Genomic DNA, 18,999 nt, shown 5'->3' on the forward strand with positions numbered 1-18,999 from the left:
AGCTAATTTACCACTTAATATGAGACTTCTGGAGGATGAAAATATTTAAGACCCTTATTCACATATTTTTTAAGGGTGACCACCAGAGATATGTGTAAACTGAAGAACCTAAGAATATTTGACAGCTTCCAGGGCTAGATACATGTCATGGCAAAGTCATCATTCTTTGTCAAGAAAAAAGTCCCTTACATGGCCCAGGTCCTCTTCTGCTTTCTTCCTGAGGTAAGCAGGCACATATGCTTGTGGGATCTGTAGTGACAAGTCCCCATTCAGGGCAACTGTGAGATCAGGATAAGGAAGGGAATTGTGAAGAACATCAGCAGTCTGCCAGTATTGGTAAAAAAGCAGGACCTCAGTTAGCCCAAACACACGCTCAAACTAGAAAAGTTGCCTAAACCACTGAGTGTTTCAGGAAAGAAGTGTGCATGCTTATTCTTCCATTGTGGATCCCATGAAACCATGATAAGCTTTGCTTCTCAGATGGCGTGATTCTCTTGGGACAGTCTTTCTGTTAACACTCTGGTGAAATCAGCTGGCAATGAGCAGAGAGCTGGCAATTATGTTAGTACTAAATGCAAATGGAGGTCTGGCATAGTTTTAGTCAAGCTTTCCTTCTTCATCTTGGAGTTTTCTTGGGCTGGAGCTAGTTTTTGTGTTGCAGCAGCCATTTTATTTTGTGCTGACTAGATCTGCCTCTCCATCACCAAGTGTGGTGGAAAATGCAGAGTGAAGGCCATGTTAGATGCATGTCCTGCTAGCAAACCCCCTCCACTTGTATTTGTAAACCTGTGTCTGCTGCATACTACTACATCTGTCCCCAAATCAGACCTTCCCTGAGTTTTAATCACCATCATGTGCCTGCAGCGGCTGTGCTGCTTGATAACGATCAGCAAAGTACACTGTGTCCTCTCCCAGTGTCCAGGTGTCCTTTTGGATTTGTCCCTCAGAAGTAATGCTGCCTAGTCACTTCAGGGATGTGGATGTGTTGGTGAGGTCAGAGATCTACAACTGTGTTTCGGATTTTGGCTGTTGTCCTCCAAAGCGAGCCATGATGACTTCACAGACAAGAAGAAAATTCTGGACAAAACTAACTGCAGTTATTTAGGAGGAACATGTTCAGAGTCTGCCAGAGACTAAAGACTCAGGTGCTGCTATGGACATCTTGCAAAATGTTAAGAAAGTTTACTATGTCAAAGCCTTTTTGAAGTTTCTGCTGCTTCTGGGATTCCTCTGTACTTTGATATATATATATACACACATACATTCTGTTAGAAGAAAGAATTTAGATGTGCCATTCATAATGTCAGTGAGCTTTTTCTGAGCTCTCCCTCAGTCTGCCATTCCATTACACTCACATTCAGGGATGTTTGAGTTATTCAGAGATGGGGCTCTTGTCTTAGAAAGAGGACATGCTCAACAGAAGACTTGCCACAGTGGGATCTCCATGAGATGTGGGAAAATCTTCTTCAGCTTCTTCCAAAGAAATGCTGGCAGACCTGCCAGCCACCTCCACAACAGAGAGAAGTGTGGAGATTTCAGTAAGAAGAAATATTCCCCATGTTGACAAATAATTATAAACTGAAAGCCTGATGGAACTGAGAGAAATAACCATAGGATAAGTCCTCGTGTATTCAGAAAGACATAGTTTAGTGTACCTGGTTTGACTAAGAACCCATACATGGGTATGTAGAACGTTTTTAACTGGGAGATCAGAGAAGACACGGTTTTGCTCTATGTAATAGAGTCAGGAGTGACAGCTGTTTCACGGTGGCCTTACCTTAGTTGCCCACCCTGGTAATTACTAGGCAATTCGGACTATGCTTCACTACACTGAGGCTACACTTTGAAGTTAACCTCCAGTCAGCTCTGCTAACTGTCCTTAAATTTGTCAGCTTTAAAGCTAAGTGGTCCTCAACCATCGCTGCACCATGGGCAGCTAAGCTGAGCAAGTGGTGAACAGCCAATAATGTAATTCTTTACTCTTTCTATTGATTAAGAAACTGTATACTAGCACAGACTCAAAACATGGACTTGTAGGTGTACTTACAGTAAGCCATATCTCTTTTCTCATCAGCTGAGATGCACGTTTCATTCCCATGAAGATGATTTAAATGTGCAACAGCACCAAAGTGACTTGTGGTGGTGTTTTTCTCACATTTAGCCCTGTGCACAGGCAAAGCAAGCAGAGGCCAAAAGTGGTAGAGGATGATAAACTGTTTGTGGCATTGGTGTTTACTTTGCCTGGAAAGAGGAGCTGACTACCGTCACTGCTGTTGAGGAGAGCAGTTGTTTGATGAGACAGTCTCTGGTGGAAAGAGAGGAAAGTCCTGCCCCAGGACATGCAGTTACCATCTTGTCTGATGTCCTCTGTCAGCAGTTGAAGTAGCAATCTGTTTTCTAGAGCTGCCCCTGGCTCTCTGCAGCTCTGCCTTTTCCAAAACAGAGTTTGAGTGACCTCTGCAAAGAGGTGATGCAGATTTAGTATGTGATAGATCTCTCTGTGTGCTGATGTTCTCTCAGGAACCTCCCCACCATGGAAAAAGCCAAACAAACAAAACCCCCCAATCTCATGCCCAAAACTGTATGTTCACCAACTCTACAAAATTCACATTGGTTATAGAGTAAGCTACAGAATAAAATAAGTATTTTAAAGTGGATTATGGAAATGTGAATAATATTCTGCAGAAGTGAAGCCAATGAAATAAATTTTTGAAGAAATCAAGTCAATGAAATACAGGATAATATTTGTCTTCCAGAATTACAGCTTGTGCCATGACTATGAACAAATACGTGGAGGAAAACGTTTCTCAAAAGTCCTATACGACAATAAAGTATTTCATGAAGATGCTGAGCAGTGTCAGTGAGACTTTAATCTTCATCTTCATGGGAGTGTCTACAGTTGGGAAGAACCATGAGTGGAATTGGGCCTTTGTTAGCTTCACCCTCCTTTTCTGTTTAATCTGGAGGGCACTGGGTAAGCAAGTCTCAGACTATGTCAGTGTTCTTTACAATTGAAAATTTTAACCTTTTGTCAAGTAGAATATACCAACATTTAGACAAAGACTCATCAGCTGGTCTTATCTGTAATATGTCCTGTATCAGAGCTGGCTTCCACCTTCTCGCAAAACGGAACGCAAAAGTTGCTTTGCTCCTGAGCCTGCCCATCTAAAGGCAGTGGTAGTCTACTTATTATTCAGAGTACATGCATTTAAGCAAATATTTATTTACAAATAAGCTACTTTTGCTGAAAAGAAAAAAAGTATTTGTCTAATAGTTCAACAGGTTGTAGATTTTTAAAATTTATGTTTCCTAGCTTGGAAATTTCCCCAGTCATAGGCATAAATGCCATCAAAACAGGAAATGCTGTAGTCAAAATTCAGGTATATATAGGTAAGACAAAAATTCCATAAGAAAATGAATGACCCTTTTGTAGTACTAAATCTTTTTCTTTTACCTTGAGACCTAAGTGCAGCTCAGGCTTGTAGGTCTTAAATATGTCCCTTGCCTCAGGTTCATTTGTAATAATTTGATCTCTTCATGGCTAGAAGCAGCTCATGCTCTGATCTGCCTCTGCACCCCTACTTCCAAAGTCTCTCTCCAGTTTGTTAATATGAACTAATTTCCCTCCTGTGCCTGCAGTGCCACAATAATACCTTTTGCTGAAAAGCAGGTGAGCAGTGTGGCTGCTCCCCAGCTCCTGGCCCCAGTACTTGCTGCCTTCACCTGCCTTTATACATCTACTCCATTCTACCACATCACTTGAGCCTTTACCTTCAGTATACCAGCAGGCAATGACATCTTCTCCCTCCATCTCCAGTCATGCATCCTTCATGTGTGTGCAGATAAAATTACATGAGTAGGAGTTTGCAGGATTCAAAGCACAGATTGATGGAGCTGACAAACCAAAGTGTAGAAAAGCACCTCAAATCCTATTTAAAGAATATAAGAAGTCTTAGCTTATACTGACACAAAGATTTATTGCTGTGCTAGAGGTGTAGAATCTAACAGATAGTTGTCTCATGGAGAGATATTAGCTGCTACAGGTCCTAAATCCAGGTGGTTAGCTCACTAGATATGTTTAGAATGATGCTCTTTAGGCATTTAATTTTTTTTCATGTCATTTTTTAGCTGCTAAGTAACATTTAGTGTCTTCAGTAATATATAGGTAAGAAGCAAATAAAAGTGATTTAAAAAAAATGTTGGTATTGTGAAGGATTTCTCTGATTTAATTTCTCTCTTTCCCCCCTTCCTCCCTATATTTTTTTCTGGTGGTTTTTTTGTTTGTTTTGGTTTTTTTTTGTTTGTTTGTTTTGTTTTGCTTTGCTTTTGTTTTTCCTCAGGTGTTTTCGTTCTGACTAAGATCATTAATGTGTTCCGGACAATTCCTCTCACTTTTAAGGACCAATTTATTATTGCCTATGGAGGCCTCCGGGGAGCTATTTGTTTTTCACTTGTCTTTCTGCTTCCTCCTGCTGTGTTTCCCAGGAAGAAATTGTTCATCACTGCTGTTATTGTGGTGATATTCTTTACTGTCTTCATTCAGGTAATGGCTTTCATTCTCTTGACTTCTTTCTCAAACAGGTTGTAAAAAAGCAGTGGGCAAAAAAAACCCAAATGTACTAATTTACTGCAAGAAACATACTTGAGGATACTCTCCATAGTCATAGTTGTAAAAAAAAAGGTCACAGGTATCAAATGTATGACAGATTTTAAGCACTTATGCTAACATGCAAGTAGTATGAAGCATTTAATACCTAGTGAGTTTGAAGCAGAGGTAAAAAATAATCTGTGTACAGCTCCAGCACTAATTCCATGTTAGAATATTTAAAGTTTACTCAGTTTACTTACTGAGCATTTACTCAGGAGTTCAGTGCTGGATATGATGTGCAGTGAGTAGGAGATGGAAAACACTGAGAGTACTGAGGCATAGAGTGTTAAAGTCTGGGTATTAGGCAGTGGTGCTGCAAGCCAACTGGACATCCACCCAAAAGCACATGGAAGAACATGACTGTGGTGTCCTCCTGGCCATGGAGGCCTGGCCAAGAATGACCAAGCAAGAGGGAAGTGACAGAAACCACATTTTGTGATTCTGTGAGGCTAAGATTCACAAACAAACGTACCAGGCTAGTCGTTATCTGGACCAGTGACAGAAATTTGAGAGACTAGTAAATGAAATTTAAAAAGAAATATATTTTTTTTAGCCTGGCTTTTACATGCATAAATGTGCTATGGAAAGTAGCAAGTATCTCTACTCTTTCTTGGGAAAAGAGAAGGTGGCCCATAGCAGCTGGAGTTGACCTTAACATGTAAGCTGTGAAAACTGGTTTTGAAGGATAGAGTACTTTAAAATATGTAGGTAAATGGAATATGTTATGAAATGCAACATCATCATTCCATAATAAGGCAATTTATTTTCTAGATTAATCTCATCTAACTGGACTACTGTAAAATCTTTGAGGGTGGGGCATACATAGGAGATTGTTAGCTTAAATATTTATTAAACCAAGGTTTAGATTCATGTTAGGATGGTTACAAAGTGGATGAGGAAGGAGTTGACAGTTTTTCCTTTAATGGGAAACAGAAGTGTATAGTCCTTTTGGTCAGAAACAACCTCTGAAGGGTTCTAGTCCAATCCCGTGCCCAAAACAAGGCTGCATTCAAAGCTAGATAGTGTTGCTCAGGGCCTGAACATGTCTGTGGATGGAGATTTCCCAGCTTCTCTGGGCATCTGCTTCAGTGTTTGACTGAAGGTAATAGGCTGACAAGGTGTTATTAATGGAATTCCACATGGATGATTCCTGGGGAAGGTTTATTTAATATAGAATCATAGACTCAACCAGGTTGGAAGAGACCTCCAATGACTGTGGCACATAAATCTAGGAGCTTTTTCTTGGTGACAGGCTTTGGAAGGTGTTTTCAGGGTAACAGCAAGGTGGGTTATCACGTAGAAACAAGAGAATAACTGAGAGCAATTTAATAGAGTGGAATTTAACAATATTAAGTGCAGATATTTTCTTGATGGAGCTTTCTTACTAGGGGTTTCGCTTATGAAATTTTAAGCTTTCATTTGGAAACAAATACAAAGGGAAGCAGGCTTGGCTGTACTACTTGATAATGGGGTGAAATTAAAGCCACTGATGCGCTGGGGACAGAAAGGCAAATCTGGTCTTAAGATGGATATTTCTATGTATTTCTCTGTATTTGTGTAAATAGATACTGAGATTGGGTAGGGCTGGGTGCTAGGTTGGACTGGATGATCTTGGAGATCTCTTCCAACCAGATGGATTCTATGATACTATGATAGATAATTCCATTGGAGAACAGTGTCATATTCTGGAGTGATCATGGAACTAGCAACCCTGCTGTGTGAAAGGAGACCAGGATGCCTTTGCCTTAGAAAAATGAAGGAGAAGGATTATAATTACTATTATAAGAGGGAGTAAATACCAGAGAAGAAGGAACACTTTAAACTAAAAAGACAAATGTTGGCAGAAGAAAGTGGTGCAACATGACCATGATGCAATTAAGAAACAGCTTTCTAATTATTAGAACAATAAGGTTCAGGATGAGTGTTCCAGTATGAGCAATGGGGCAAAGAAACCTAACTACTTTTGAGATAAAGCTTGATTCATTTAATAAAAACAAAAAAAGAATAAAAAGTGACCTGGTTGTCTAGAATCGTCGGGTCTGACTATATTATCATGAGAGATCAATTCCTCTCCTCTGTGCCAGTGCAGCTATACGAATAAACAAATTATGCCAGTTCTTCCACAAATAATTGTTCAAACCCATTATATCATTCTGGGATAGGCAGAGCTTTTTGTTCTTTCTCTGAGACTAGGCAGGCAAGGGCACATGTTACAAAAAGTCTTAGTATCCTGATCTCGAATAGCAATTTTTTCGCTTCTCTTGATACGTCTTTGAGTTTCTGTTTTGAAAACAGTCACTAAAACCCAGAATGTTGTAGTTTTAGTTTGGAGTGACTGGAGGATCTGTTTGTTAATTCAGAAAACAAGGGATGGTTTTTCTAATACATAACTGAACTTAAAAAAAACCCAAAACAATATACGATGAATAGGCTGAGGTATTTCTGATGGAGTTTGTCAGGTTGCCCCTGCTGGATCTCTTAGCTCTAGAGAGCCTCTTCCTTCTGTTGCATTAGTGAAGTCCAAGTTCTGGCAAGGACTTAATAGTTAAATGCAAGGCCTGCTAATCACGAGAATTAACAATTATTGTGTCAGGATGGGTTTTGGGGTTAGGAAGATGAAAGGGTATCCTGAGCTAAAAAAGTTATCCACAGCCATTTTCAAGGTTCTGACAGAGATTGAAAGGACTGAAAGGTTTTGGTTTTGCTTTATGGACAAAAAACACCCCAGGACTATTTAACTTTTTTTTTTTTCTTCTTCACAGGGAATAACAATTCGTCCACTGGTAGAGTTTCTTGATGTCAAAAGATCCAATAAAAAGCAGCCTGCTGTCAGTGAAGAAATTTATAACAGGGTATGCTGCAGCTTCAGATGAAACCTTCATGTAGATGAAATTCCTAGTGGCTTTCCATAAGACAAGAATTCAGTACACAGAGAGACACACGCTCCTTTAGATTTTTTTTCCACAGCTGTTGTAAGCACTATAAAGCTTACATTTAACCTTTGGCAATTAACAAAATTAGCATTATTATGTATAATTATTTTGGAGTCTTCACTTTCTTAATTGTTTACCTGATGAGGTAAATTAACTTCCTGTAGTTTGTTTCTCGTATGAGATACGTGTTATTTTAGAACTCAGCAACATTAGGAAACCTTTACCAATTTAATTACATTCCATTGCATTTGAATTAGTTTAATTAAATAAATGTAAACTCCTCCTAAGCATACTCTTAAACTTACTTAACTTCCACATCATTGGCCTCTTTATGTGTCTCTAATTATTGCAATTTACTGGCCATACATATTCTTGAGTGTATTTTTCCTTGTAGCCTACTTGTGGCAGGTGGTTTGATATTCCAGAAATAATAAGGGCCACATTGATCACAGAAGTATATCTAGACATTCCTGTAGCCTCCACTGAATTCTCTCCAGTAGTTCCTTGTCTGTCTTGAACTGGGAGCCAAGAACTGGAACACAGTACTCCAGATGAGGCCCCACCAAGGCAGAGTAGAGGAGCAGAAGAACCTCATTTGACCTTGCTGGTCATACTATTTGTAATGCACCCCAGGATACCATTGTCCTTCTTGGCCACAAGGGCACATTGCTCTCTCATGGTCAACTTGCTGTCTAACAAGACTCCAAGGTCCTTCTCTTTGGAGCTGGTAACCTCCACAGTTACAGTGTGTGGAGTCATTCTTGCCCGGATGCAGGACTCTGCACTTGTCCTTTTTTATCTTCACTGAGTTCCTCTCTGCCCAGCTGTCCAGCCTGTCCTAATCTTTCAGTTCATGTTTTTAGAGCTTATCCTTTTACATGTATCTACCAGGATTTCTCCTGCAGTTTGAAAGGCTTTTACTGTGGTACTTAAATTAAAAGCAAAGTGATTCTCTATTTCATAATTTATAATATGCAGATGAATATTAGGTGATCAGGATGCTTTGAGATAAAGCTAGACCACAGTTCGATAAAACAGGAGCTCAGTTCCTGAAGCTGGATATCTCAACTCTATCCTGGGCACCCTGAGGGGCTGGTGCTGATGTAGGGAGCTGCTGCTCAGTCAGGTGCTCTCCTCCACAAAGCCATAACCTGCTTCACTGTTAGGCCTGGGGAATTCCCTGGCGAAGTCCTTGCAGAAGTCCCAGGCATATCCCAGAGTGTTTAAGAAATTTAAAAGAATTAAAAACCTCCAGATTCAGGCAGATTGACTTTGAGGAAATTAGCCACTTCTTTCTGTCCTTCTGGGGCTGTGAACTAAGGAAATTAAGCTGAATTGTTATCCTGAATTCTAACTACCAAGTTAGGAGCATGTGTCGATCTGTTAGAGGGCAGAAGGGCTCTGCAGAGGGACCTGGACAGTCCAAGTGCCAGATTCTGCACATTGCCCACAACAACCCCACACAGTGCTACAGGCTGGAGACAGAGTGGCTGGAGAGCAGCCAGGCAGACAAGGACCCGGGGGTACTGGTTGACAGGCAACTGAACATGAGCCAGCAGTGTGTCCAGATGGCCAAGAAGGCCAGTGGCATCCTGGCCTGCATGAGGAATTGTGTGGCCAGCAGGACCAGGGAGGTCATTCTGCCCCTGTACTCAGCACTGGCCAGGCCACACCTTGAGTACTGTGTCCAGTTCTGGGCCCCTCAATTTCAGAAAGATATTGAGGTGCTTGAAGGTGTCCAGAGAAGGGCAGCAAGGCTGGTGAGGGCACTGGAGCACAACCCTATGAGGTGAGGCTGAGGGAGCTGGGGTTGTCCAGTCTGAAGAAGAGGAGGGTCAGGGGAGACCTTACTTCTCTCTACAACTACCTGAAAGGAGGTTGTAGCCAGGTGGGGTTGGTCTCTTCTTCCTGGCACCCAGTGACAGAACAAGAGGACACAGTCTCAAACTGCAGCAGGACAGGTTTAGGCTGGACATTAGGAAGAAGTTCTTCACAGGAAGAAGAGAGATTTGACATAGGAATGGGCTGCCCAGAGAGGTGATGGAGACCACCAGGAGGCTGGATGAGGCACTTAGTGCTATGGTTTAGTTAATCAGAAGGATTAGGTGATAGGTTGGACTTGATGATGTTCGAGGGCTTTTCCAACTTGATTTATTCTGTGATTCTGTGATACACATGGCTGTTTTGAGTTGGAAACTACCAATGCCTAAGGGCAAGCAAAGTGATGTTTATATGTAATGAACCAATGTTTCCCTTTTAGTTCTTTGACCATGTGAAGACAGGAATTGAAGATGTGTGTGGACACTGGGGTCACAACTTTTGGAGAGATAAGTAAGAGTGGCATTTAAATCTCTTTGTTATACAGGAGAGGCTGAACTTGCTCACCAGTGACAAAGAAAGGCTGTTGTCCATTATATATAATTTTTTATCATTTTATCCTTGAAAGTGGATGTTTGCTTTTAGAACATGTGGGTTGCAAGAGGAAAGTAGCAAAACATTGTCTTTTTAGTAAGCCACAAGCAAGTAGAACAAAATCTTCCATCTGGGAAGAAAGGCAGCCCTCTGGTCCCAGGATAAAGTACAGTACCTTCTGAGGGTATGTGTCTTCTCCCTGTTCCTGACAGTTTCGGAGCATTTCCTGTATGTCTGATGAGGCATTCATCCTGTCCACCTTTCCTCCTGCAAATTGTATGTGTCTGTGGTGTTAAGCGAGGGGTGAGTTTCTTATTTGATGGGACATACACAAAAGCTTTGGACCTCTCTCTGGAAAGATCAAGGCACTAGCTGGCATGAGGTGCATGAGGGATCCTAATGGCAGGCAGCTCCACAGTTCTTGATTGTAACATTTAAGACTTTTGTGTCATTTAAGAATATTGCTGCTGGCAATACTTGAATCATTCATATTTTCACATTAGCTGCTAAATCATCTTTGTAATTGGTTTTGATCTAACTCCCTTTTCTCAGAGGCACACTCTTTTACATCCAAATCCTTTAGATCCAAAGCATAGTCGTTGCTCATCCACCTTCCATGCACTTCAACAAGAATTTAAGTATTTTATACAAAGAGGAATGTCACCAGAAGGAAAGGCTAAGAAGAGCCCTCTCAGAATGAGTTGAGGGGTCAATGAGGATGCTCTTCTGACAGATGAGTGACATGGATACAGCTTGCCTTTACTAAGCCCGGTTCTCCAGCCCGTGCGAGCAAAGAAGAAACTGCCCTTCTTTGTGCAGAGCAAAGAAGTATCTCACTTCCTCATGATCTTTGAACCTGAATGGAAGAATAATTTCAGAATCACCAGAAGGCAAAATATTTTCTGACAATCAAAATGACCCAAGCTGTAATCAATATTTTTTCACCAAACATTCAAGAGGATTGCAATTGCTTTAAAGGAGGGGGAAATTTCCAGAGTTTTACAAGAGCAAGCTAAAATTTCAAAGAAAAAAGCAGGTGGTGCAAATTTAGACCTCTTATTTGTTATTACAGTAAATATTTAATGTTCTCTTTGTCTCGCTGAAAATGGAGAATGAAAAATAATATTGTCTAATAACACAGAATATCTTAAAGTTGAAAACTGCTGCTAGGGAGACTGTCCATTAACGTATTCATCAAAACAGAGGTTAAAACTATCTGAAGCAAAGATGAACTTGACCCTTTTTTATGTTACTCAGCAGTAGGCTGTTAATATGAACAGACGCATTCCAGGGCAATAAACTTCTTCACAATTGGATTAGGTACAGTATATTGGCTTTCCTTAACTCTGCACAGTAAAAATTAACTGGTTGGGTTGCTTTGCCTCATGTACAGGTTTAAAAAGTTTGACAATAAATACTTGCGAAGACTTCTAATCCGGGAGAACCAGCCCAAGTCCAGCATTGTTTCTTTATATAAGAAGCTGGAAATCAAACATGCTATTGAGATGGCAGAGAGTGGAATGATAAGCAAGGTCCCATCGTCAGGATCTCTCAGGTAAACAAGTGATGCCAGCGTGGCTGAACATTTTAGTTGGGTCACATAATTTATTTCACAGCTATGTCTCTAGGCAGGTTAATCACTTTGACTTAGGACGCTTTGTGTCTAATGTCACCTGAAAAGTAAATGGATACTAAACAAGAACATTTTGCCTGAAGCTCAGACACAAAGTGCTTGGTGAGCTGTGCTTGTCCAGAGGTTTATATAGATTCACAAGGGCAGCTGCGCATAGAAGCATTGATTTGCCATGTAGAGCAGAGCTGTATTTGAATCATTGCCTGCCTGTCTGCTGCAAATAGCTTCAGGGGAAGCCTGAAGGACTTTTTGAAAAGTACCTTAACCAAATCAGCAGTTTAATGTAATTTATATCAAATTTTGGAGACTGAGTTTTGAGCTCTACCAGTGACTCAAATGAGATCAAGATTGCATTCCTGCACTGTTGTGTTTTCACCTATTTCTCAGTTATTCTCAAATGATGTTTCCAACTCTAACAAGGGAAATGGTTCAAAAGTAATTCCCAATCATAAAAAGAAAATTATTCTTTTTTTTCTTTTGTAATCTCATTTCCCTGTGTTTCCCCCTTTCCATCCTGCCACAGTGAATATCATGAAGGAAAGATAAAGCCACTTTCTCCCACTGAGATGGAAAACATGCGGGAAATATTAACAAAGAATCTCTACCAAATACGGCATCGCGTAAGGACACAGTTTTGCATACTTATATATCCCACTACTCCTTCAATAGGCTGATTACTTTCCTAATATATCTTTGTGCTAGTACACCTGCTGTATCACAACATAATAATACATGCTGTTATTTCCATTGCCTGTGAATCCATGTCTTATGGTATGTACAGCAACACATTCATGTTCCTTTATGTAAATAGTTTACTTGATCTTACAGTATCGATAAAGCTTAATGTTTGTATCATACTATCTGCAATATACTTGTGTAATTTAGAAAAGATCATAGGTGCAAATTCAACCCAGTACTGTCCACTTACATCAGTATTTTGGTCACTTCATGATACGGGATTAGATTTCCCATTTGCCTCCAGCTCTGAAGTTATTTATATTAAAAGCAGAGGTGATGAGCTGGAAAAATAGTGACATAAAAGCAAAAGGACGTTTCATACTTACCCTCCTGTGGCTAAGTAGTTTAAATGCCTGAGCCCTTGGAAAACACTCAAAAGTGGAGCGAGCTTCAGCTTGCTGGAGGTAAAAATGACTTCCCTTTAGGTGACTCCTCTTACCACTTTCAAATGTGTCTCTTCCATTGATGTATTGCTGAGGAAGTACGGTGTGGAGGTGAACACTACATTATGACAACTTTTTGCAATTTCTTTTTTGTTATAAGTATCAGCAGGTTAAAAAAATAACAAACCAAACCAAGTGCTTCTGAAGCAGATGCCTGAAAAAATGCTGGCATAGTTGCTGTTCTAGTCCTTAATTATCTGCAGCGCAATTCGGTACACAAGGGTTTATGGTGCTCATTAAAACGTTAAAGCAGAGAGCCCGTTTGGCACTATGCATATAGTTCAACGCCTTTGGCATGATGCTTTTCAGAACGTGACCACTGGTTTTGTATTTCAGACAATGTCATATAACCGACACAGCCTGGCTGCAGATGCAAACGAAAAGCAGGCCAAGGAAATTCTGATCCGTCGCCGGCACAGCCTTAGGGAGAGCCTGAGGAAAACTAACAGCCTGTCAAGAGAAAGACCGGTACTTGTGCTTTGGGTGGTTTATAGAAAGCAGCTCTTTGTAGCTAAATGTCATACAGAAAACAAAAACCTTCTGAAAGGCAGAAAAAATTTGGAAGACACCTGCAGGTGTAACATCGTATTTACACCTTGAGTTGCATGCATGAGTCCCTTAAATTTGTGATAGAAACAGTAGAACCATTTTGGTTGGAAAAGGCTTTTAAGATCATTGACTCCAACCATTATTGTCTCTACTAAGTATGGTGCTAAACCATGTCCCTTAGCACCACCTTTGTGTCTTTTAAATGCCTCCATGGATGATGATTCAGCCACCTCTGTGGAGATCCTATTTCAGTGTTTGATAACCCTTTAAGTGAAGAAGTTTCTTCTAATATCCAATCTAAACCTCCCTTGGTGCAACTTGAGGCCATTTCCTCTCACTCTGTTATTTTTTTACTAGGGAGAAGAGAGCAGCACCCACCTTGCTACAACCTCCTTTCAGGTAGTTGGAGAGTGCAATAAGGTCTCCCTTCAGCCAAACTAAAGAACCCCAGTTCCCTCTGCTGCTCCTTATAAGACTTGCTCTCCAAACACTTCTTCAGCTTCATTGCCTTTCTCTGGACATGCTCCAGCAACAAAATGTCCTCCTTGTAATGAAGGCCCCAACTAAAACTGCACACAATACTTGTGTGGCCTTACCAGTGCTGAGTATAGGGGCATGATCACTTCCCTGCTCCTGCTTGTCACACTATTCCTGCTACAGGCCAGGATACTGCTGGCTCTACTGGCCATCTGAGCACATTGCTGGCTCATGTTCAGGTAGCTGTTGATCAGCACCTCCAAGTCTACTGAGCAGCTTTCCAGACACTTCCAGGTCTGCAGCATTGCATGGGGCTGTTGTGACCCAGGTGTAGGACCCAGCACATGGCCTTTCTGAATCTAGTGAATGGCCTTGATCCATCAGTCTAGCATGTCCAGGTCCCTCTGTACAGTTTTCCTGCCCTCAAGCAAATGAACACTTTGTCCCAGGTTAGTGTCATCTGCAGACTTATTGAGGGTACACTCAGTCCCCTTGTCCAGATTGTTGATAAAGGTATTAAACAAGACTGTCCCCAAAACTGAGCCCTGAGGAACACCACTACTGATTGGCTGCCATCTGAATCTAACTCCATTCACCACCAGTCTTTGAGCTTGGCCATCCAGCTAGGTTTTTACTCAATGAAGTATCCGCCCACCCAAGCCCTAAGCAGCCAGGAGGGTACTCTGGGAGAGACTCTGAAACACGTTACTAAAGTCCAGGTAAACAGTGTCCACAGCCTTTCCCTCATCCACTAAGCAGGTCACCTTGTCATAGAAGGAGATCAGATTCATCAGATAGAATCTGCCCTTCATGAGCCCATGCTGATTGGGCCTGATCCCCTCATTGCCTTGCACATGCTGCATAGTGGCAGTCAAGATGATCTGCTCCATGATCTTCCCTGGCACCAAGGTCAAATGGACAGATCTGTAATTCCCTTTTTTGCCCTTCTCGCAGATGAATGTCACATTTGTCAGTCTCCAGTTAGCTGGGACATCTCCTGTTAACCAGGACTGCCTGTAAAAGATGGAAAGTGGCTTGGTGGCACTTCTGCCAGCTCCCTCAGTACTCTTGACTGTATGTCATTTGGCCACGTAGACTTGTGTATGTCTTAAATGGTACAGTAAGTTGGATTATGGGGGCTTCATTCTGCTCCCCATCCCTATCTTCCAGCTCAGGGGGCTGGGTATCCAGGGAACAGTTGGTCCTACTACTAAAGACTTGAGGCAAAGAAGGCGTTGAGTACATCAGCTTTTTCCTCATCCTTGATTTACTGATTTACTGTGCTTTCCCCTGAATGCAATAGAGGATGGAGATTATCCTTAGTTCATTCTGTTGTTGATAATATATTTGCAGAAATACTTCTTGTCTTTCACAGATGAAGGCAGAAGATTTTCTAGCTGGGCTTTGGCCATTCTACATTTCTCCCTGCACAGCCTCACAACAACTTTGTAGTCATCCTGAATGGCTTGCCCCTTCTTCCAAAGACCCAGCTTTCAGTACAGGGGGTCAAACTGCTCCTGTGCCTTGAAGACAATTTGTGTTGACTGCTTCAGCAAAGCTTTAGTTTTGTAGAATATTGTATGGGAGTAGGATCTCCTGCCATGATTTTATCTCCTAAGAGCTGAATAGACTCTGTACACAGTGTACTTCTAATGGATGGCAAGTATTCACTATTGGAATTTTGATGAAGTGTGGATGACTGAGATAAAAACTAGATTTGAGATAGAAAAACTACTTAGAGTATGCACCGAAACACAGGAAAGAGAACTTTTAATTGAGTCAGTCCATGCGAGCTCTTACTTTGAAAACTGTTGTGGGCGCTTTAGTATTTATAAAACATAGTCAAGACTTCAGTTTTTGACACAAAATAGGACTACAAGAAAAGCTGTGGCATGATACTATTTGACCTTCTGAGGCAGTTCTGCAATACTTTCACTGTAAAATTTAACCATATTTGAATGAAGCACAGTGATTCAGCAGAGAAGCTGATCCCCTGGATCATCTTCTCATGTTAATTATCAGACAAATTAACAATCCTGTAAATACATATTTTCATTTTACAGAAATATTTAGGGACTGCTGTCTTCAGTGATACAGTTGTCCTTCAGCAGCTGAGGCTGGAACCATGTCTCAAATAAGTGCTGTATCTCATTTGTGATTATTCCAGGGCTACTGTGGTGTTAATTGTGGCAATAAGGCTGTTGCTGAGGGAGTTTTTTTATCTTCTCAACCAGTTACATAGGTTGTCTTTGCAATATATATAAATTAGGTGCAATAATGAAGAGGTGCAGTAGGACTGAGATGTTTTTTGAGCAGAGAGAGAAAAAAAATGTCTGGCAGTTGATTAAAATACATAGGCTGTAATTTGAAAGAAATATTTATCCGTTGATAAATCCACCACAGAGGGAAGTGCAGTGGCCCTGAGCATTGTGACAATATCCAAATGAGAAAAACTTCTCCTTTCAAGGAAATAAATTTCCTTTCAGATTCCATTTGCATATGCAGCAGTGAAGCAGAGGAAAACTGGTAGACTGTAAAGAGTTTGAAAAAAAATCTTAGTAACAAATGTAAGGAAGGAAAGATGCCCTTGATAAACTTTGGAATTAATATCAAACAAACAAACAAACACCACTCCCCCCCCCCCCCCCCCCCCCCCCCCAATCTTGGAAAGTACCTCTCACATTACAGGAAGTATCAGGCGTGCTCTGCTTCCAAGGACTTTAGAGCTTAGGCTTGTAAAAACAAAGATTTTAATGCCTCGAACTGGTAAATGATCATGCAGGTGCCTAACTTTCCCATCAACTTCAGTGTGACTAGTCAACTGTATAAAGCCATTTGTATGTATAAAGCACTTGCAGGATCAGAATACAGATTAGTTCTTGTGCCCAGGCTTCAGTCTCAACCTGATTTTCGCAGGTGATTAATAAAAAGTTTCAAATTGGAGAGCTGTGAAGTAGTGCCGTGCTTGCAGTTTTTGCTTTCCTTAGGAAAACCTGTACAGGTAAGGCTGAGGTTCGAGGGCATACATTTATTAACTTTCATCTCAGGAGGCATATCACTAGACTTTCCTTTGTTTAAGATGATAGAGATTACTCAGTCTTTGGCACAGACCTCAACCAGCAATCAGCATTAACTTGAATGTGTAGTAAAAGATCATGTATTAGCTAATCCCAAACTAGTCTCCAGCCCTTTAGCTACATAAAGCTGTTCAAGCCTCAGTTGTGTATCTTAATATGCATTATGTAGCTATTTTAAACTGCCCTAACTTTACTTTTCTCATATTTCTTTGCACACAGCCTGCTGCAAATACAAAAAGATTCCTTTCACTTCCTAAAAACACCAAACTCCCAGAGAAACTACGAGTAAGAAATAAAACAACTTCCAGAGGTAATGAAATTTTTTCTGATGTCTCATATTGGGCTACATTTTGCCTATGCAGAAGGAAAGTTTTTCCAAGGGTGACATAGAGAAATCAGCACATTCATTTTCAAATAAACATTAAATGTTTTACATGCACATGCTTTCAATCTAGAGTTAATAACTTCATAGCCTATTTCTGGATGTTGAATATTTATCAGGGGTCTTAGAGCATTAAAGGCAATGGGTCCTGAAGCAAATACCTGAGTGTAGAGAAATGCCCCAGCAAGCAGAGTCTTATGGAATTTCTCAGTTTAAACACCATAGTGTCATACTCCATGTAAGCAAGTGGCAGCCTGAAATACTTCTGCAGCAGAAGCACTGCTGTGTCTCTTTCTCCTTGCCTTTATTCCATAATAATGTCCAGATCTCTTTCTTGGATTGTGAGCCTGTTTAATTTCTTTTCTCACTGGGGCCAGCATAGAGGACACTGCTGAGAGAACCAAACCAGAAGGAGAATAAGGACATGAGGTCTTCTCAAAATTATGTGGTTTCTAATCAAACATTTTATTCTAGAGTTCTTGAATTCTAACACACACACAAAATCTGGAGGAAGGCAACCATTTGATATGAAAACTTTGCCAAATTCTATATATAACTTCTGATTATTACTGGTTGCATTACCATGTTTACAGTGTGCTCAGGAGCATTTCCTTTCACTGCAAGCAACCCTTAAGATCTCTTGCTGAGAAGATTAGATCTAGGCACAGTCACTATAATGTTCTGATTCCCAGTGCAATTAGTTTCCCACCCTTCCACATTTATTTAGCAACAGACCATGGTTTCGCCTGTTAATAATTATGTCTTTGCTTTCCTGAATGTAGGATGCATTTCATTCTGTAGTTATGTCTGCAGAGGTCACCCACTGTCACCCAGAATTAAAGAAGAAATGTGCCCCTGGATTATTCAGTTGTCACAAAATATATCATTTGGCACATTAAGGGGGAGAAGGCCTGCAAACACAGTCTGATGCAGATCTTCATTGATATATAATTATCTAAGCGATTGGACAATTATTTGGCAATATATTTTGTTGACCAATTCCTCACCTTTTTAAATGAAATAGCATGTGGGCTACTAATGGAAGTCATGACAGTTGCACAGTACACAGTTCATTGCTTTGATAAATTAAAAATGCTGTATCTGACTTAAGTCTGAGAATGAATCTGAGGCAGTCATACATGATTGTTAAAATGATTCTCAAATGACTGATGTGTGGAAGTTTTGACAAAGATATTAATTCATTTAAAAGAAGCCTGCTGGGGAAAAATATGTGTACTCGTACACATCCAGAAAGTGTCCAGCTTAGGTTACCTGGTAGTCATCATTTAAGAGGATCCCCTAAGTTATTATGCCAGTTCTCCTCTGGCCATTTTCTAACCTGCTGTGAGAGGGCAAAGGAGTCTTTAACACTTACAATTTGTGACATTTGCTCTGTGGATTCTCTTTGATACCTTACATTCACCTGTATTAAGTATGGGATGTTTCCTCCTTTGTCTGTACATTGACCTTGTGTGATCCTTTGCCGGAAATGCCTCTCAGGTTAGTTGATGTAAGGGTGAGAAATCTCCCTTTTGTATCCTGCTTGGACTTACGTGGGGACTAGCACCCAAATACCTCCAAGAGAGGCAAGTTTTTCCGTGTCCAGAGGCAGAACTGATGAAATGTCAACTTGAACAGGGGAAAACTTGGCAACAAAGGAGCAGCTGAGTGAGGGTTTTCTAAAATCAGTTTTGAGGGGAAGGACGT

The 18,999-nt window shown here is 40.7% G+C and overlaps 1 protein-coding gene across 1 annotated transcript in view; it reads left to right on the forward strand.

Moving 5' to 3' along the window:
- LOC135175468 (sodium/hydrogen exchanger 2-like) overlaps positions 1-18,999 on the forward strand; it is a 37,153-nt gene that overhangs the window by 15,775 nt on the left and 2,379 nt on the right. Inside the window, exons 4-11 of the mRNA XM_064143616.1 lie at positions 2,757-2,974; positions 4,341-4,543; positions 7,411-7,500; positions 9,842-9,912; positions 11,387-11,548; positions 12,150-12,246; positions 13,144-13,275; positions 17,130-17,220. Of these exons, the coding sequence (XP_063999686.1) occupies positions 2,757-2,974; positions 4,341-4,543; positions 7,411-7,500; positions 9,842-9,912; positions 11,387-11,548; positions 12,150-12,246; positions 13,144-13,275; positions 17,130-17,220 (1,064 nt within the window). The remainder of the gene's footprint in view (positions 1-2,756; positions 2,975-4,340; positions 4,544-7,410; positions 7,501-9,841; positions 9,913-11,386; positions 11,549-12,149; positions 12,247-13,143; positions 13,276-17,129; positions 17,221-18,999) is intronic.

Source organism: Pogoniulus pusillus, chromosome 5 (genome assembly GCF_015220805.1).
Source record: "Pogoniulus pusillus isolate bPogPus1 chromosome 5, bPogPus1.pri, whole genome shotgun sequence".
NCBI classification, from domain to species: Eukaryota; Metazoa; Chordata; class Aves; order Piciformes; family Lybiidae; genus Pogoniulus; species Pogoniulus pusillus.